Raw genomic sequence first — 22377 nt, 5'->3', positions numbered from 1 at the left:
TTCAATTGTTTAAATAACTCTCCATGCAGATTCAGGTTTGCCGCAAATGTAGACTTCCGGTCGTCTACGCAGGTTTTCAATCCTAAGAACATGAAGGTTAGTGAACACAATTCAAAAAATTTCCTACAGAATTTTTTAGACTGCAGGTGTTCTTTAAAGTCATGCAAAAGATATAAAATTTGTATAAAAGTTGTGTGAACTCTGCTCATAGGCCTAGCATTTTCAATAGATTTTCTATTGAAAAAAATATTTTTTTACACATTTAGATTTTTTAAATTTAGTTACTCTTTAAGCACTTTTTTTCAGAACAAAATTTAAATTTTTTAAGCGCAGATAAATTTTAAAACCTGCTTGAGAAAATGCCACACAGCAAATTTTACCGTGAGAGTCTGCTTATAACACAACTTTCAGACCTGTTCAGAGCACAAAAAATATCTGATCGCTTGCTTTACCGACTTTGATAGATTTCTGTCTTTACAAACACAAATATTTGGTACACTGTAATTATATTACCATTTTTCAAGATTCAGTTTTCAACCCTTATGAAATCACTCCAGTTACATAATCTTCATATAAAACTAGGACCTTTAGAAGATGTCATGCTCTAGATTTTAAAGGAGACGATGGCAGTTCTCCAAGGTGTGTGTGTCTACTATTGAAGTTGCTTCTACCCGCCGAGAAAACCTACAGTATATTTTTTAAAGAGTCCATTGTTACTAAGAGGAAATTATAATTTTTGCATGCAGTCAGATAACCAGCGAGGATTGCTACGGCTTACTTACTAAGGCTAACAGCCACTCGCGCAGGCAGGAAATAAATGAAACAAACTAGGAATGGGTGTGTACTTTTGGTAGTTTATTTGAGTGCATTATTACATACTCGCTCTTCAAAACTCAACGCTAAAAGACATGAACTTGAACACTGAACACTCATAGGCCCGTCCGCCTATGATACTCGTTTGCCATGGCGTATGAGCTATCTCTCAATATCGGCATTTAGTCCAGTTGAAATAGAAACTTTAATGGCAAAATTCACAGTGCGCTGTTAACTAATGAAAATAGTTTAACTATCGATTTTGATACTCAAAGTGCTAAGATAATACGAGTTTAAGCCAGCATGCTCCAATAGTTAAACTCTTGAGAAATTTATGTTTTTTTGTGGAACCAATTTTAAATTTATATGAAAAATATTGATTTTTAGAATTTGTATATTTTCAGGCGAATATAAATTCATAGTTAAACCCTGGCTGGTGGTGAAGTTGACAATAGTTTAACTAAGCACTGTGAATTCGGACTTAAGCCGATGTAACTTTTTAGTTTATTAAAATGTTTAATTTTATGAAAGGTTGTGTTTAGTAGCATAGAAATTTAATTATAAGAATTAGTAGACTTAGGACCCACTCTGGGTCGAAGATGCATAGAACTCGAAAATATCTTTTCACGACATATCACACTTTAAAAGTAAGTAATAAATAAAATAGGTCAAGCTGTTTTTACCACTCGCCAAGAACGAAAGTTTGTATGACACCAACCTCCTCTCAAAGAATGCTTTCACTTCGAAGGCTAAACAGGTAATGAAAATTTAATGACAAGGTGGTCCTAAAGTATATTGGACAGGTGGTATCAGTAGATCAGCTGATTTGATTTTTTTTAATACCAAGTGGTCTTTGAAGCGTAAAGTATTGTTTATTACTTTTTAAGAAAAATTTAGAATTGCCAAAATATGTTTTCATGTGAAGCCTTTACTTTTACAAAAATAAGCGATTTCAAACCATCTCTTGGAACATTCTATTCACATCAGAACACAAACGCTGATTATTGGGTCTAGCAAAAGACTAATCGATGATCTTGGAAGCAAAATCCTTTAACCAAGAGAGTGGCGCCCATTTTTTTTAACTTTTTTTATATATATGTATATGTCACTGTCGGCCCCTGTAGTGTGGTGGCGAGCAGTGCGCGCTTCCACTCCGCAGCGCCTGGGTCAAGCCCTGGTCCGAGTGCATTTTTGCCATGAAAAACAGTTTCTCATAAAAATACAATCGCTGTTCGAAGTCGGCGTGAACTGTAGGTTCCTCCGCTTTGTGTGGCAATACTAAGCCGCACGCCACAAATCGGAGGAGAAGCTCGGCCGCCAATCACTAACATGTATGTGTAAGCGCTAATCTGTTTATTATGTATATTTGCACATGCATCGTATTTAAAAAAGCTGAATATCTTTTTGATACTTTAAAGACCAAAAGCAATAACAAAATACATGTAGATGTCGATTTTACTCAACGCTACTACCAGTTTCATACGCCCTGCGTGGTCGTATTTATATTTTTGATTATTTCGGGTAATTCGCCTGTGATATTCAAACATAAACTTTGTAATCTCGATGCTTTATATTTTTTAATTCTTTCAATCCATATGGGAGAAACCATTGTACGGCTCCAAGTTGCATAAAGCTTCATACTTTAATTATTTGTTCCACTTCGTTATAAATATAGTCTCATAAATTTTAAAACAATTTCCTTTTAAAATATGATCTTCTTTCTTCTTCACCATTTTTATAGACTGATTTAACCTACGCCGAATTGGCTGGTGCGGCTAGCGGTGCACGCATGGCACCCTATTGCAGCGCCACACTGGGTCGTCCGCGACAAATGGAGCTGAAGCGGGCCGAACCGAACATCTACTCACAGGTAATAAAAATGATGGACGATGATAGTCCGAATGAAGAAATTGGCATACAATGGCCGATAACAAGAACAGCAACACCAATAGCAGCGCATCCATTAGTGCAAGCAGCGGCAGCAACAACAACGGCAGTGGCTTTTGTGGCTGGACGTTCGACCCGGGTGTGAATGATAAAACCGATGAAGATATAAAACAATAAACAGCATGAGTATTAATACAGACATATGCATATACACACATACATATATGAATGTTCAGTAAAATTTTTCAAAATAAGAGCAAGACAAATGGGATAAACCAAACTAACTACTAATATTTACTTACATACATACATATAGGTCAAGTGAATATGATTTTAATTGAATCTGAAGCAATAAAAAGAGATTAATTTATGAGTAGTTATGTCCGTATGAATCACGAAGGGCTTAAAATGAAAATTTCTGGGGACAAATGGAATAAAGTATTTTGAACAAAGGCAACTTAGTGTGAATTGTTCAAGAGCAAATATTTATGAACTGATTTACCTTGCTATGGTTGAAATGCACTGATATTACAACACACAACCAGAGTAAAGTGATTTTTCTGCCATTTATCTAAATGCCATCCCAATTGCTGAAAATAGTAGTCCTTGTCTGCGTTCGTGTTCGTGTTTGGCTACAAAACGGAAGCTCCCATTGAACTTGATGGCGATGATATCCTGATCAATGCAAAAAAAAAAAAAAATTGACTGCATATAAATTGTGATTGCAAGGATATCTGCAACTAAAATAAAATCGTAAAAGTAAACTAACATATACATTCATACATACGGGTATATATAGATATGTAGGTATGTATTTTACCGCTGGTAGAGTGGTATATGGTGAGCAACTATTCACATACACCTATATTTATTTTCATTTCCGTATAAACTCATAGCACTATATTCCACTTTAGTGTAAATTTATTACATTTTAAATGGCGGTTAGTATACTCAGCATAAAATGAAAATTTCAAAACGACGCAGATATTACGGTAATTTCAATCGCATACAAAAAAACAACAACAAAATCCAAATTAAACGATTATTCTTAATTGAAAAAATAAAATAAAAAAAAATTACGACCAAATTTGATAAAAAAAAAAAATAAAAATCAAAAAATAACGAAGATAGTACACCGAAAATATAAAACTCCAAATTTAAAGATTAAACTTTAGATACAAAAGATCAAATTTGACCGAAAAAATAAAAATCCAAATTTAATGATTATTTTTGATTGAAGAAATACTTAAAACAAAAAAATAACGGGTTTGAAATTATCTAATAATAATCATCTTGGTATTTAAGGATTGTTTTCAGGCTCTGTCACATACCTTTCAAGAATGATAATGGGTGGAATATTCTTTGTTTCTTGCAGAAATCAAGTTAAAGGTGATAGGTGCTATTATTATGTTATATAAAATTTGAGAAAGCAATACCTTCGATTTCTTGCTAGAATATGTCGCAACTAATGCTAAAAGCGATAAATCCTATAAGAAAAGTTAAATATTTAGATAGTAGTTAACTGTGATTATTGAGATTGTTAGTAGATTATTTTATCATCATTGCGATACAAAGATTGGAAGCTTATTTAAATAAATTGACGATAGTCGTAAAGTGAAAGTTTTTATTTATTTATTTATTTATTTCACACCACGGTTCTATGCAAATATGAAAAATAATTTAATAATATTATTTTTTAGCGAGCTAAGGTATTTAGACCGTTTAAAACTATGAAATTATAAAATCTCGTCCGAAAACTAGGTATTCGAAAGATATCAATCCCTCTAAGTTTACCTTAAAATGGAATGGTTCCAGGGATACGTCGCGTGAACGTTTAACCTTCTGACAGGAGCCACGGCGGGTTGTTAATAATTCTAATTCAAATTCAGTAGCCTGGCTTTGATAAAATACCAATTCTCAGTACTGTAGCTAAATGCCTCACTAGGTAGGTGCATCATGAGAGCTTTAGATTATATGGCCGAAGCCGGCTCTCCCTTTTCCATTAACTGAATTTTTTTCTGTCAGTACGGCACTGATAAAATAAATCTCCATAATAAATTTAAAATATTTCAAGAGATTTTCTATTCTTCCCGACATATGTATTAATAAAGTTTTTGTATTTTTAATAACTCACATTTTTTCCATGAGCAATAGATACAATTTATACATAACTCCATTCCAAGTTCCTGTATTCTTCCACAAACACTTGCAGGGGTATGTGGCAAGAAACAGTCAATTTTTAGGGGAAGTGCCATGTCCCCTTTTCTTATAATCCTAATTTTCTTCCATGAGTATGGAATTGATTTTATATTTCCCAGTATCGAGTCCCAGTACTCTACCATAAACACCTCGAGATATACGCAGCATAAAAAAAATCAATCTGCATGGTAGTTGCCACGCCCCCTTGTCTAATAACCCTAATTTTTCTCTTTGAGTATGGGATTGGTTTCACATACATACATATAAATAAATATATCTCCATACCGAGCTTAAGTACTCTACCCCAAATATTTGAAGAGATATGTAATATGAAACTTTCAGTTCTCTCCCACAAATACTTCCTGAGATATGTATGTATATACATATGTATTATGAAAATTCCAATTTGTATGGGAGGGGCCTTGCGCTATCGGAATTAATTTCAGTCTAAGACCAAAATTGCCAAATTTAGTTTTGATCGGGAAGCGGTTTAAAAAGTAGCCTATTTTTCAATCCAGTAGCTCGTTTCTGTAACTCTTCTCTACCGATTATTTCTCTACTGGTAGAGAATATACGTCATTCTCTACTACTCATTAGCAGTAGAGAACAAGGCGGCGAATTCATATCTCAATTCGCCTTGGTAGAGAATTGTTACAGAAACGAGCTACAGGTCATAAACCATCTGTGTACAAAATTTCATTTTCAAACAAGTGGCAAAAAAGGCTGCCAACTTGGCTCAAACGGTGTAATTTTGGCCATATTTTACTTCGATTGGCACTTAGTTTTTCAATTTGACATAAAAGGGCACTTTTAAAAAATAGTAATTCAATACATTTCAGTGAAATCCTTTGCGTGAACTTCTTTTTCTCAACTAAAATGTTCTTATTTCTATAGCTTATACAACTGGTTTATCTTACTTTGGCATTAGACTTTTGTTTAAAGAATGTGTGGAATTAAAAAAATTACACCTTTTTTGCACTTTTATTTTTCTATTTGGCACATTTTGGCACTTTTCTATCCTCAATAAGGCAATACATAGCTAAATATAGTTGGCAGCCCTGGTGGCAACCATCTTGAAAAATATCTTCGAAATTAAGCTCGGGCAATCGGTTTGGTCAAAACCGCTACTGCAGTGAAAAATGCAAGTCGAGCTGCAGAAATCAATTTTACATATTTTCCAAACATGGCATTTAATAGTTAAGGCCCTTAAGAAAAAAAAATTTATTATCTATTGCATAGAAACACTAACAAAATGTACGAGCGGCATAGTGCAATAAACAAGCGCCTGTCCACATAGAACTTTCGCGCTGGCGTTGGCGTTGGCGTTGGTTTGACAAAACGCACGTTAAAAGTATGCTTGCAACAATGAGCGCTTGGCAGCGAATGCTTTGACCACTAAATTAATAGACTAACGACAGATAAGTTAATATTTCACATCAATAATTGCATGAAAAACGATATTTCGTGCCCACATTTGATTAAAAATTAAAAATATTTAACATCATTTTATTTATTTGCAACAGCTGATTGACAATGCGCGCACAAAGATGAGAGATGCCAATTTTTTTGTATGCGTTAACTTTGGCATTGGCGTTGCCGTTGATATGTGGGCATGTCCATATAATTTAGTCTGTTCCAATAGCAGTCCGGTTTACAGGATTTAGTCAGAACTTACAGGAAGTCGTTCCTATTGACATAAAACCTGTAAGTGGGAACACATTTGAGAGAGTAACTGAGCAACTGTTCCTAGACAGAAGTTACAGGATTTAGTCCGTAGTTTTTTTTCCTGTAAGTTCATGAAAAGTGTCAAACGATCAGCTGATTTACATGTGCAAACAAAAACAGAAAGCGGCGAAAGCAAAGAACCTTATATTTGTTAAAAAATGGAAGTAAACAACGAAATATTTGAATATGTATAGATTTTAATAATTATTCAGTGATATTTCAGCCAAATCAGTGTAGTACCAATGACATGTAAACAAACCGTCTGACGTTTTTACAGGAAATAGTGCTTTTGCGTTCCTATGCACTTCTGCATCTGTTCTCCTTTTACTCTCATTTGAGAGCGTAAAATTGTAGTTTGACAGTTCCACAGGTTTTAGTCCGAAGTTCAAAGGAAGAGACTAATTGTGTGTATTTATAGTCAGCTGTAAATCAACGCCAACACCAACGCCCACGCGAAAGTTCAATGTGGATCGGCCTTAAGAAGAACACAACTAAAGAAAAGCTACTATTGTGGCACACCCAAATATAGCGCGCTGCGTTTAGTTTTGCGGCGTATTAAAGTGCAGAGGTATAAACAAACCAAAACTGCATACAACTGGTGAGATAAAAACAAAAACTAAAGCCGGCAGTGCCTTGCACGACCTAACACTTTTTTTGCACAGTAGCAATCACTTCTTTTCCTGCATTTTGCTCGCATCCAATTGCAATCATTGCATCAACTTTCTACACCTGTTTGTCTGCGCAACTGTGAATGGCAAACTCCATACACGGTGCTTAGCTGTTTGCCTGTTATTGCGGTCTGATTGCGGGTAACACGAAGCGCTATGCTGAAGAAAAATTTCTAGTTGTTCCCACAGTATCCCCATCTATGCCTTGGTTGCGTGCTGCTCTTTGCTTGCTTTTCATTTGTTTTTGCCCATAGCATTGTGTACAGTGTTTGTTGTTTTTATTTTTGCTGTAATATGAGCACATAATACTGCTGCTTGGCAAGTTAAATTGCAATTGCAGTTGTCCTTCCATGTCCTTTTGCTCCCACAACGACAACTCCCACAACCTTGCATACTCTTTCCATTTACAGGACATGAAGAGAAAAAGCTTAGTGCCACACTTTTTCGTTACACATACATGCATACATACGCGTATCTCAAAGTATGTACTTATTCGTTTGTGTCCTTTTATGAGCTGCTGCTGGCACGATTTTATTTTTGTCCCTTTGTTTGCTCGGAAAGTTAGTGCTGCATTTTTATCACACTAGAAGTGCAATACAATGCCGAAATCTGAGTTTTACTGTTCAACAAGCGTATTTTATTCCCCAACTCACACACACAAATACATATTCCGACTAAAATTTATTCGCCCACAGCATCTTCTACTTGAATACAAATATCCATTTTGTAGTTACCTAAAGCAGTTTGGTGCAGCGGACCGGCCTAGGTACCTGTACCCAATCCACCTTGGACACTTGCTCGCCTTTCTTTCTGCTTGCACTTCTCGCCTTCGCTAGTTTTCCTATTTCGAATTTTCGCTGTTTAGTGAGTAAAATTTTACAGTTGTCCTCCGTTTAGTATCGTAATAATGCACTCCTCTCATGGTAATGTACGCGTGGTTGGCATTGTTACGGCTATTGTTGTTATAGTAACTATCGGGTAGATTTTAGTACCCCACAATGTGGTTATTCTTAGAAAGATTTGTAAATACTTACCGCTCACCTCAAAATTGCGGAAAGATCATACATGGCGTAAACAAAAGATTAACGGCAAATTTAAGACCACTTGCGCTGTTATTGTTTTTGTGATTACTTTCGCATGACTGCATAGGAATTAGATATTGTGTGCACAGCAAAGTTAGAAAAGCTACTTAAAATTAAGAAAATACTGGCGATTGCAGTAAAGAGCTACTACTGATTTATGAAATAATAGGGATGACCTTGGAAAGAAAAGGTTTTACTCCGAATACACACTGATAAACTTAAAACCGCTCCTCTACGGAAAGACTGTCTGAGTTCGGACTCGAAACCGAAGAATTGCGTATTAAGGTTTCAATTGACAATTAAATACGACATAGAATAAAGAGACGATATTATTTTATCACGCGGTACATTCTTGCATTTCGTATGCAATCTGCATCATTCGTCGCAGCCTTTTATCAAATTAGCGATGTATTATGTTTGGTTGGCCATCATACAAAGAAACTTGTAATTACTCTCCTTATTTTTAAAGCCAAAGTAAACCGATTTGGGAGCCGTTCAAATTTTCGACCTTGGCGGCTATTAAAAACAGCAAAAATTTTAATTATTTTTGAGTACTAAATATCCTTCTAATATCCTCTCGACTTAGAGTAACTATTAAGCTTACTAAATAATAACAATAATTTAATTTCTGTCCCACTAAATTCAACTTTACTCTTCATAAAATTAATCATTTTAGTAACAATAAATATTGATGGATCTTGGATAGTAGATATTGTCACTCATACGCCGTGCGTGCGTGGTTGGTATACAAGTTATCAAGTGCATGCCTTTTGGCGTTGAGCTTTGTAATACGAGTTTTGTAAAAATGTACAAAAATATATTAAAAAGTCCCCACAAATGCCATGTGTAATAAGAAATTTAACCAAGATCTTCATTCCTGCATAATTTACTCGCATACCATGGCGTCTGAGTACCAAAATGTGCACATTTATTTGGACTCAGTTTAAAGTAAGTGCAAATTAAATTAAACCAAACACAAACCAGTTCGACCTAAATGCAAATTAAGCTAAACCAAACGCATTTATCCTCGAAATAAGAGATGAATGTTTTCGGTATTTGGTAGCGCCAATAAGTTCTGACGGTACATAATTCCGCTTATCTTTCATATTTCTCTATATTTATAAAGTAACTTCTTTTTGCAAACTATACTCTATGTAATTCCTAATAATATCCTGGCATCAAAAATTAATTCTTTTGAGAATTTTTGCAAAAATTTTTATAAATCTCTTTTACCGAAATTCTAACGGGAGTGATTTATTTATAATTCATCCCCATTACTTTTAAGTAACAAATTTATTTTACTAACATCGAGGTATTTTTTTTGTGTTTGATAATACTCTTCGCGAAAGTATTCGCAACTAATTTCTGAAGACAGTAGACCTGAATTTATATCCATGGGGTACAATTAGGCATTACATAATTAGTCTCCACTCATAGTATACTAATACTGTTTATTCGCCCAGCAAACCTGTAATAATCTGCTCGAATGTTATCGAGTGACAATTTTTATTCATTTCATTTACACTTGTTAATATACATTACGCACGTTTTCTCCACGAGTGTCATAATCTAAAAACCAAAAACTGAAGAAAAGCGGCTTAAAATTTTTTATTTTTTTTATTTTGTTCTGATGAGGTACTAGTAACCCAACAAGCAAAATAAACTTAAAGAAAGTTTTTTTTAAGTTTTCAATTATAAACATTAAGCTTACAAAACGTTGATTTTTTGTTTGTAAAACGCTTGAAAGTAAGCGTAATATAATCGAAAAGGAACATTGGTTATAAGCGTAGAAATATAAATTTGTAATAAATGTTCTAAAGAAAGCATTTTATAAGCGTAAACGTGTAAACTTATAATAAAGGTTCAAAAAAAGTTGTTTATAAGCGTATGAATATAAACTTACTAAAAATTTTCAAAAGAGAGCTTTTCATTAACATTTTTATAACCCGTTATTTAAAGATATTTCTTTAAAAACTCATACATAGATTGCTAAACATCTAGAAACTAAAAGAAATACGAATTTTCGGCGGACTCATCTACAGTCGCGAAAATATAAATAGGGAATAGACATTTTAGCATACAAATTCACGATAACACACAAAGATTAACCATAAAAAAGTTAATTATTACATCTTGTTGCGTGCTTGCAATTACATGCGGTTATTGGCAAATTGGAAAAACGATGCAGCTATATATTCCGCTTCATCGTTGCCATTCTCATTGATGAACTTTTCTGAAAAAAATTTAATACATTTTTAATAGAATGTTAAACTAAGAAAGGATAAGGAGAACTCATCATTTGAAGACTCGAATGCTCCACCGATTAGCGCAGCGGGTCCTGGATTGGATTTTTTTTACCGCATCGGTTTTATTTAATTTTTTCTTTTAATAATATATATTAAAAAACGTAAACACGTCACTTACGATTGAAAAAATGTTATATTTACTTCATGTCGTTGGCATTTGCATTTCATTTATAAGTTTAAGTTATTTATAAACATTCGCTCTCAAAACTTATTAAAGGTTTATTTGAAAAAACTTTTAGTAAGCTTAATATTAAAAATGCTTATCTAACGCTTATTATAGCAAACTTACTTTAAGTTATTTTTAAAAACATTTACTGAAATGCTTGTTGGGAATCGGTAAAGCTCACAGTGTGCCAGAAAAGAGAAAAAGTGGCCAAAATTGTTGAAAAAAATGTTTATGGCATTGCTTATTATCTAAGGTATCAAAATCCGTGGTATATCGAAAAGTACCGGTGTCAAAAAATTATAAACGTATTAACTTAACGGTTTTGCTTTATTTTCTCCCATTCTACTAAGTATCTTTAGAAAATTTCTGGAAAAAAATATAAAATCAGAGTTGCCAGATAACTATATGAAAATTTATTATAATTTAAAAGCTCCACAGCATACTTAAATTTCTACAGTAAAACAAAAACCGTTTAAAGAGATTAAAAAAATATTTCGGAGTGGGGTTGCCACCTTCCTAAAAAGTTACAATTACGTTTATTAAAACAATGTCTGCTTATTTAATATCACAATTTGGGTATCAAACAGAAGGTGTTTGGACAAGTTTTAACACTGGCATGTTTTTCTGAGAAGGGTTGCCTATCTATCAACTAAGGCTATCATTTTAATTATTTAATTTATATTATTTAAGGAGATAAAATAAGAATTTTATTGAAAAATTTCACGTGCAGCGTTTTATGTTAAATTGTTTTAAAAAGTTAATTCATGTGGCTAAAATTAATAAATCGATTTAAAAAATTCTTTCAAAATTTCACCTGCTATTAGCATGCGAATTTCAACACTTGCAATATCTAGAGCGACGAGGTCACAGGAATAAATTTCCCCATTCTTTTACTCATTTGTTTTACTTCTTTATTTTTTTAATTTGTACAATTTTTTTATAAGTTAATTAACGGAAGATAAAAACCAACAAAAACAAAAGAGCTTTCATTGATTCCAGTGTAATCTTAGTAATCGGAAATCAGATTATTTTAGTTATTTAATTTTTTAATTTTTTATTTTATTTTTTGTTATTAATGGCCTCATAGCAATTATATTCAACAATCTTATTGAGCTTGAGGCTGTTTTTTTAATAAAAACTATTGTGGGAAGACAACAATAATTTATAAACGGAAGAAGTTAAAGCTGCTATTTCGGAAATTACTACAACTCCTCATCAGACTTCTTTTGTGGGATTCGATCCAACGATTCCAGCTGACTCAGTCAGTGGCCTACACACTGTGCTAAGTTCGCCTAATAAACTGTTTTTTCCACTTTTTCCCATCTGAGCCAAACCAAACCAATCGCAGCTACTCCGCTGCTATTTACACTTGATCATGTGGTTGTTGGTTTTGTTAGTTTTTGTAAATAATTCTCTATCTTTCGAATGTTTAACTTTTAGGTGTGCTCGTCCTTAAGTTATTTTTTTTGTCATTTATGGTCTTATAACAATTATATTCAAAAATCATACATATATATGACTTCTACCATTTATAAATTATTTTTGTTTTTTCACAATGGTTTTCAAACAAAACAGAACGGCCTCAAACTTAATGGGGTTGTTTAATATAATTTTTTAAATTTAATTTATTAAAACGTTATTGCATATATGGAGGCCAAGTCCTTTCATGTGACAGTTCACTGTTAAGTCCAACCAACATCCCACGTTTTATATTTTTCGTACAAGTGGCAACCCTATTCAAAAAACACCTTATTGCATATCCGGAGGCCAAGCTCTCTGATTGGATATCCCATTTTTGATAATTGAATTAAGTGTACATATCTGATGTCATTGACAAAGGATGCCACTCACAAAATTAAAAGCTTATTGCACTTCCGGAAACCATATCCTTTCCCTTGGTACCTCATTTTAAGTGCAACGAACGGTGAAGATCTTATAATTTTTAAAAATGTGGCAACCATACTCAAAACATAATACATTGATGAACTAGAGGCCAAGCCCTTTCATTTGACATCTCACGTTTGGTAATTCAACGAAGGGTTCCTTTCTAGAGGCTAAGTCTGAAAAGACTTTGGCAGTGACCGTGCAGAAGTGATGGCTTCACATATTAAGACTGAATATAATAATTTTCTTAACAGCTGCAAACCCTACTCAAAAAAATAAAACATTACTTAATGCTTGTATAGTGGCCAATCCGTTACATTTGACCCCTAATTTTTTGTAGTCCAACGAACGGTGCGGATCTTATAATTTTTCAGACAGGTGGCCACCCTATAGAAATTATAAATACCAAAAGCCACTCTCTTATCGATACAGAGAAAATTCGCCCAAATCCGTTCAGTAGTTTTCGAGATTCTCCTTTATACTATGTATATTTAGATATGACCAGAAAGGAGGTTACTCATACGCCATGTATCGTGTATGTTCATAGACGAACACACGTTTTCTTGAAAATGTAACAATAAATTTTGTATTATTTTGGATTACAACACTCTTGGCAGGAAATATGCGATATGTGCATAGTAAAATTATTTCGTTGTTTATATAATCAACATTCTTAATTACTATAATCTAACTTTGACATTTATACCTTTGATATTCAAAATGAATTTCATTAAGCTCTCTAATACTTACTCACTTCTTTGTATGTATGTTAATGTGATATTTAATTACTCTTTTTTGTACTTATGAGTTTTACTTTCGGTAATTATGACATGTAAATTAGAAATTATCATCTTGATTACATCAAATCTATCTACAATGCTTTTGGTTCACATGCATTTACATTTCAGTTAACATATAAAATACTGCATTATTACTTGTCTGAAATTTTGCACCAACAGTACATGTTCATTCAATTATCATATGTACGCAAATGAAATTATTTTCCATAAAACATTGTTATAGAAATTTTCTTATAGCATTACTCATGAACACACACACACACATATGCCACCCTGAATCGAAAAGCCAATAACATTCCAGTTGTTTAAGGGATATAAATTGATGTGAAGGCTGACTAGTTCTTTGAGTGGTATGAGTTTGGATGGACTTTCATCACTTCGAAATTTTAGATAAATTCTCTTCGAAATATTAAAGAAAAGAAGCAAAAACGAAAACACAGTATGTGTTCCTCTGTTCGAAGGACTGAAGGAAAGATAAGGAAAATTACACTCTTTCGTGCTAACTGATGATACATAAGCGATTAAAACAAAGCCTCGGATGAGACCCCATAACAACTTTCACGAAAAATGTTTTGAATTCATGCACTTGCAATCTCCGAGACCATAATTAAGAACGTTGAGTAAATGAAACACTTGCATCCCCATCATAAAATAAATTACTACATCTCTCACGTAAAGGAGTGCAAATTCGGTGTCAGATTTGTGGTGGGAAAGTTACTCCATCGTCGAATGCAGTCATTAACTTTTCAACATCTGCTTCATTTGCGCCCATGACACGACAGAAAAAATAACTCGACTTCTTAAACAATCCTGGGAGCACAACTTCTTTACAAAAAGTTCAGATTCCACGACGAAATCTCCGATATCGGACGGAGGCTGATCGATTTCACTTCAGAAAGCACTCCACACATGTTTTGTAGGTTTTAACGAGGTATAGAAATGGACCCAGACCAAACATTTTTATTTTTGCATATTTATTAGTGAGTATTCCTATTTCCACATATTAGGAACGTCGTTTTACATTTCTTGTGGTTTATACTTAGAGTAATTGCTACAGTGGGTAAATATTTAAAAATGATTTCACTCACGAATATCTAAATTATATAAAGCTTATTTTAACGAAAGCAATTAAGACCAACACATGAATGCAAATAATAGACAAATAACTTGCAGTCATTTAAACGAAATAGAAGAACATCATAATTAAAAAGAAAAAAACATAGTTAATTACATACTTAGAAAGTCATATCTGTCTAAAAGCGTACTTTTACTGTTTTATTATGTCCTCCTTTAGGAGCAAAAGTCCACCTGTTTGCCTAAAAACGAAATGTCCTATTTATGGCTGAAATAGTTCTCCTTTTTTGCATTTTCCGCCCTCAAAATCTCTCTATATCCCAATTTTAAAAAAGGGCGCCTTAAGGGATTTATGGGAAATTTTCGAGAGAAGGAACAATTTTACAACGGGGTTCCCCTCGGATTCTTGTACTTTTTTCCGCTCTTTTTGCTAATTTTTTCGGTTATTTCAGAATCATTTTCCGATTCTTCCGGAACCGTTTTTTGGTTCTTTTATAGTCGGATTTGGGTTCTTCCAGAACCGTTTTTAGGTTAGTTTTTGTCTCACACACAGAGATGCATAGAGCATGTAGTCATACTAAAAATTCCCTATATTCAAAAAACATACGTTTATAGTTGAAAAACTACTAAGGCAGTGCAAAATTAATTTTTAATTTTTTTAGGGGTTTAAACAAATTTTATAAAATAATTTGCTTTAAACTGGTGTACTCTCACGTTGAAAGCAACAATTTTTCTTTCGTTCGATGGCTCATGCGACATTTTCTGTTCCCGAAATTTTTGCATTTTTCTTATACTAAACTGAACTCCTGTTTGTATACCTTCAAGTTATATAGCCGTTGTTAGTTTGATGGATGTTATTTTGTGTTTTAGTGAGAAGGATTTACAAATTTATTTAAATAAAATGGGTTTGCTGAGCGACCAAAATAAAGTTATTTGTAAATTAATGTAACTAATATCTTGTCTGTGCATTCATTCCAGCTTTTGTGAATATAACTTTGTCTAACAAACGTAAATGAATGCATGTTCTTTTGTGTATATGATTGTTTGCCAATTACTAATGTCACATACAAAATTTAATCAAATATACCATATGCATAAGTACAATGAATTTTTGTGTATCTTCTGATGAGATTTTCACAACAGCCCGTCATTTCGTCAGCACAAACGCCAAACTTAGCCACATTCGTTGTTGCCGCATTAATCGATCGACACATTAATAACTAATTAAAGTCAACGCGTAATTACATGCACACATACTAATACATTTGTATAATATTTCATACACACCCTCATATTTCATTTTCCTTTCTGTTGCTTTACTTTTTAATTCACATAGATCGATTTGGCTCATCATCCGATGTACTCTACGAGTCCAATGTTCGGCGGACAAACCACCATCACTGGTGTCACAATGTCACATCCCTCGCAACTGGCCACCTTCACTCCAACACCACCATTGTTCGCGCATAAAGTGATTAGCGCAGCGCAATCGCAGTCCCTGCCACCTAACGTTGCGTTGCCGGCGGGCAGCAATGGACTTATGCAGACAGTCAGCGCTAGCGGTGGACTACTATGTATGAGTATGCCTCCACATTCTGCTGCGGCGGCAGCATCACTTTTATGTGCGGCGCAACAACAGCAACAACAACTACAAATGCAACAGCAACAACAACAACAACTCCAACATCAGCACCACCAGCAGCAACCGCATTCACCACCGACGGGTACCAACGGCGTGGGTGGATATGGAGATGTGGTGAGTATTCGTGCATAAAAGGAAAGAATGTGAGCTACTTCTACTTACAGAATTAAGATTCAAATTTTTTATTGGTCCCCTCATTGCATTTTCTAGGAGATTGGCGGACCTAAAAAATATAGTTAGTACGTAAAGATAATTAAAAAACAAATTGGGTATTATTATTGCAAATCTCCTGAAGAGAAACAGAGCTTTCTGATCGAAAAAATTTTATTTTCAAAAAATCTGTACCATTTATCCGAAAAGTTGTTTTTTCCCATGCATTAACAAGCATTCTCTGACCACCCCAATACGCATACATACATATATATGTATAATACGGTGACATTGTTTATGGCAGCCCAATGGTTAGGTTAGGTTAGGTTAGAGTGGCTGCCCCGCGCAGAACGCGGAGCACACGTGGGCTGGAAAAGCCCGTTGTGATACCACTGGCCGAAGCCATTTGTTTTTTTCCCTCCCTTAGTAATTGAACCACCGAGTGCGTTTTATATAGCACAAAAAGTCGAGAACGTTCGCCGAGTTCAAATCGGCTAAACAATCTACAAAGTACTTGTTGAAGAATTGGTTGCGCATGTTGGACAGGGCGGGACAGTGGCAGAGATAGTGTTCGATGGTCTCCACCTCCTCCTCGTCTCTGCAACTGCGACAGAAATCGTTGGTGAGGTATCCCAACCTTTTTCCGTGTGTGCCCATCAGGCAGTGTCCGGTGATTACCCCGACTACTAATCTGAGAGAGGAGCGGTCCAGCCGGGTGAGAGCTATGGATCGCTTTACATCAATCTTTGGCCATATTTGCCTGGTAATATGACAGGTGGTTTCCACAGCCCATCTTAAATTTACCTCCTCAACGAGTTTCGCCTTTAGTCTGTGTTTGCAGGAGGTTAGAGGTATGCCCGCATCCGGAGCAGAATTGACTACAGAAAGTTCCGCCCAATACGGGACCAAAAATAATTTTGTCAACTTTTTCCACAAAAACTAGAGGATTGGAAAACTTTTTTCAATGATCCTTGATTTATTAGCCCTGAATAGAATATTATTATTATTTTTACTACCCAAAAGAGCGTTTAAAAGTATGTCACATCAAAATTTTTAGTTTAAGTATCCTCTTCATATATAGGCCAAGAATAGTAACGCTGTGATACCTATTGAATACTAATCCCTTTCGATGTCATGAGCTTTACCGATGGTTTTATTTCCACCTATGAGATCTCTGCCAAGCATTCGTAATCTTTATGTATGATCTTGCAACTACAACATTGGTCCGATTCGTAAGCCAATAAAAGTCCTTATAAGGAAACGCTAGAGCACAGATGTGTGTTTTCTGTTAAAGGAGGGCCATTAATCCTCGCTGTCCCACAGGATGAAAAGCTTATATGTATGTACGTATATTAGATAGATGAGTCGTGTGATCTCTTGAATATCGTTCAATTTAAGGCTTTTATATAAGTCGAATCTTTCCTTGTTAATTCACTGTTTTTATTATTTATTAACTGTTTTCATTGATTCTTATTTCTGCAATAACAGCCTGCCCAGCAATTTTGTCAAACGGAGGTATATGCCAGATTGCATTTAGGATGTATGAGGGCGTCAGAAAAATATGCGCCTACACAATTTTGCAGGTCTTTATATGAAACTTTATCCCATCCGTTATTTAGTCATCTGAAAAGTAAATTCGTATAACATAAACAAATGGCCAAGCCAGACCAAACACACTCTATGAAAACTCTATGAAATTGTGAAATCGTGACGGGACAACAACAACAAAAAGTTTTGATTTGTTTTACTGCGGAACCTTCCACATACAAGTACCAAAAAAAATACTTTATACAGAATCGAAATCGGTTCAGCCGTTTGGTCAGGCATAGCGGTCATACGAAAAACATTTCATTCTTATATATTAGCCATGCTTTTTTAAGTCGGACGGATTTCGTAAAAGAATTACGTCATATCTCCGACTCGCATCAAAATTGAAAAAGTAGTAGCACAAATGTTGTTAATTAAGCGATAATCTGCCGAAATCCACAATAAAATCTGTGTGTTTTTCTAACTTTAGTCCTATAATTTCCACGCGCATTTGCAGGGGGAGGATGGTTCCGTGCGCAGAAGTGGAAAACTTTTGACTGCCATTCACCTGGGAGTGGCCAGAAGCGATTCTTGTGCGTACGGTTCAAATCGCAGCTCACAACGTCCGGATATTTATATCCACGTATCCTCTGGGTAGCAACCAAACACCCGTTTGGGAGCGAGCTAAAGTGAGAAGGCGTAAAACTTCGCGTGCGCTGGGTTTGGGTCCCGCCACGTTAAAACCCCGCCCAATGAAAAGAAACAAACAGCCTCGGATGAGACCCCCTTTTTCTGATGACGACCACGGCAAACGTATAAAGGACTATGATTTAAGGGTATGCACCTGGAATATCCGGACCCTTAATGGGGAAGGTGCCTCTGCCCGGCTGGTTGATGTCCTCGGGAAGACAAAGGCTGACATCACCGCCATCCAAGAAATGCGATGGACGGGGCAAGGTAAAGTAAGCGTGAAGCCTTGCGACGTCTACTACAGTTGCCACGTAAAGGAGCGCAAATTCGGTGTTGGATTCGTGGTAGGAGAGAGACTCCGTCGCCGAGTACTGGCGTTCACCCCGGTGGACGAACGTCTAGCCACAATCCGCATCAAAGCTAGATTCTTCAACATCTCGCTCATCTGCGCCCATGCCCCGACGGAAGAGAAGGATGAGGCGTCCAAGGATCTCTTCTATGAGCGCTTGGAACGTACATATGAGCGCTGCCCCCGACACGATGTCAAAATCGTGCTTGGCGATTTTAATGCCAAGGTGGGCAAGGAAGGGATCTTTGGCGCCACTGTCGGAAAATTCAGCCTCCACGACGAAACGTCCGATAACGGGCTGAGGCTGATCGACTTCGCCGGGGCCCGAAATATGGTAATATGTAGTACTAGGTTCCAGCATAAGAACATCCACCAAGCTACATGGCTGTCTCCAGATCGAAAAACGAGAAACCAAATCGATCATGTTGTGATAGACGGAAGGCATGCTTCAAGCGTTTTGGACGTACGTACACTCCGAGGGCCAAACATCGACTCGGACCACTATCTTGTTGTAGCCAAGATACGCACCCGCCTCTGTGCAGCAAAAAATGTGCGCCCAACAATGCAAGGAAAGCTTAACGTCGAAAAGCTGCAATCACAACAGACGGCCAATTTATTCGCCACTCGACTCACACACCTGCTCTCTGAGAGCACTCTTCAACAATCCGACGTACGCGAGCAGTGGAACCACATTTCCCGATCATTAAGTACCGCCGCCGAAGAAGTAGTTGGATTTCAGCGAGCCCGAAAGAACAACTGGTACGATGAGGAATGTCAAGAAGCCGCAGAGAAAAAAGATGCCGCCTACAGGGCCACGCTGCGATCGGGCGCAACGCGAGCCATGTGGGACCGTTATAGGGAACTGAAGAAGGAAGCGAGACGTATTTGCCGCAATAAGAAGAGAGAGGCCGAAATACGTGAGTGCGAAGAGCTTGAGATGCTGGCCGGCAGGAAGAACGCCCGAAAATTCTACCAGAGGGTTAGGCGACTTACGGAAGGTTTCAAGACCGGGGCGAACTCCTGTAAGAACAACAATGGCGACCTAGTGACCGATGTCCAGAATATACTTAAATTGTGGAGGGAACACTTTTATAACCTACTGAATGGTAGCAGCGCTGAAAGTAGTGAGGAAGACGAACCCGAGTCCCCAGTCGATGATGATGGAGTAGCTGTCCCACCGCCTGACTATGACGAGGTACGAATAGCGATTACGCGGCTGAAAAACAACAAAGCTGCTGGAGCTGACGGCCTGCCAGCCGAGCTATTCAAGTACGGCGGCGAGGAGCTGATGAGGTGCATGCATCAGCTCGTATGCAGAATATGGTCAGATGAACGCATGCCCGACGACTGGAATTTAAGTGTGCTCTGCCCAATCCACAAGAAAGGCGACCCCGCCATACGCGCCAACTACCGCGGAATCAGCCTTCTAAGCATAGGTTATAAGGTCTTATCGAGTGTATTGTGCGAAAGACTGAAGCCCACAGTCAACGAGCTAATTGGACCTTATCAGTGTGGCTTTAGGCCTGGAAAATCCACCATAGATCAGGTATTCACAATACGCCAAATCTTGGAAAAGACCCGCGAGAATAGGATCGACACACACCATCTATTTGTCGATTTCAAAGCCGCTTTCGACAGCACGAAGAGAAGTTGCCTTTATGCCGCGATGTCTGAATTTGGTATCCCCGCGAAACTAATACGGCTGTGTAAAATGACGTTGAGCAATACCACCAGCTCCGTCAGAATAGGGAAGGACCTCTCCGAGCCGTTTGATACCAAACGAGGTTTCAGACAAGGGGACCCCCTTTCGTGTGATTTCTTTAATCTTATGTTGGAGAAGATAATAAGAGCCGCAGAACTGAACCGCTCAGGCACAATACTTCATAAGAGCGTACAATTGCTGGCGTATGCCGACGACATCGATATTATCGGTAAAAACAAGGGCTACGTCTGTTCTGCCTTCTCGGGATTGGATAGAGAAGCAAAGCGAATGGGTCTGGTGGTGAACGAGGACAAAACGAAGTATCTCCTGTCAGCACACAAACAGTCAGAGCATACGCGTCTTGGCACCCACGTCACTGTTGACAGTTACAAGTTTGAAAAAGTAGACGACTTCGTTTATTTGGGAACCAGCATTAACACCAATAATAATGTCAGCCTTGAAATCCAACGGAGAATCACTCTTGCCAACAAGTGCTACTTTGGGCTGAGTAGGCAATTGAGAAGTAAAGTCCTCTCTCGTCGTACAAAGATCACACTCTATAAGTCACTCATCGTGCCTGTGCTGGTGTATGGCGCGGAAGCATGGACAATGAAAGCATCTGATGAGGCGGCTCTTGGAGTTTTCGAGAGAAAGATTCTGCGAAAGATTTACGGACCTTTACGCGTTGGTGATGGCGAATATCGCAGACGATTTAACGATGAGCTGTATGAGCTTTACAACGATGTAGACATAGTGCAGCGAATTAAAATTCAGCGGCTCCGCTGGCTTGGCCATGTCGTTCGGATGGACAGAAACGCTCCTGCTCTGAAAATATTCAACGCGGGCCGCGATGCTGGGAACAGAGGAAGAGGAAGGCCTCCTCTGCGTTGGAAAGACCAGGTGGAGAAGGACTTGGCTTCACTTGGCATTTTCAATTGGCGTCAGTTAGCACAGAAGAGAAATGACTGGCGTGCTGTTTTGGACTCGGCCAAAATCGCTTAGGCGGTTACAGCGCCAAATAAGAAGAAGAAGAAGATTTGCAGGGGTTTGTCGCCTTATATCTGGAGAGTTACTCTATCGGAATCTGCAATAATATCCAAATGCTTGCTAAATATATCTTATCATAATTTTTCGAAAACAAATAAAACAAAATTGTTGACTCTCACAAAAAAAACCATTTCGTCATACAAAAAATTATTTTAAATAAATAATATAAAAAAAACTTTTTAATATACAACGCTTTTATAAATGGACTAAAAAGTAGAAAATAATACTTCTCAGTCCCATAGAATTTGTTTTGATAACTTTTGATTTTGAAATTTTAGCAAAAGTCATTATAAACAATCTATGAAATTGAAAATGAAAAACGTGGAGCGCATGCAATACAAAGCATTCGATTTAATTGACAATAGTCAAACTACATAACGTAGACCTAAAATTTCTACAGCGAAAGTAGAACTTTGAAATCGATTTTAAGCGGTCGTTATTCATATACCCACATACATACATTCATATATTACTTTTCATATCAATTCAAGTGTATTACATGCGCCCCACGCTTTTCATTTTCAATTTCATAGATTGTTTATAATGACTTTTGCTAAAATTTCAAAATGAAAAGTTATCAAAACAAATTCTATGGGACTGAGAAGTATTATTTTTTTTTTACTTTTTAGTCCATTTATAAAAGCGTTGTATATTAAAAAGTTTTTT

The 22377-nt window shown here is 36.5% G+C and overlaps 1 protein-coding gene across 1 annotated transcript in view; it reads left to right on the top strand.

Annotated features, from left to right (window-relative positions):
* The window catches only part of LOC118744850 (hemicentin-1), a gene marked incomplete at both ends in the record, with an annotated part of 365034 nt that extends 348674 nt beyond the window's left edge, over window positions 1–16360 (top strand). Inside the window, 2 exon segments of the mRNA XM_036478225.1 lie at window positions 2555–2683; window positions 15941–16360. Coding sequence (XP_036334118.1) covers window positions 2555–2683; window positions 15941–16360 — 549 coding nt within the window.
* Between the last annotated feature and the right edge of the window lie 6017 nt (window positions 16361–22377).

Source organism: Rhagoletis pomonella, unplaced genomic scaffold (genome assembly GCF_013731165.1).
Source record: "Rhagoletis pomonella isolate Grant_MI unplaced genomic scaffold, Rhpom_1.0 Rhpom_scaffold_00008, whole genome shotgun sequence".
Taxonomy (NCBI): Eukaryota; Metazoa; Arthropoda; class Insecta; order Diptera; family Tephritidae; genus Rhagoletis; species Rhagoletis pomonella.
This window is presented reverse-complemented; position numbering and strand designations above follow the sequence as displayed.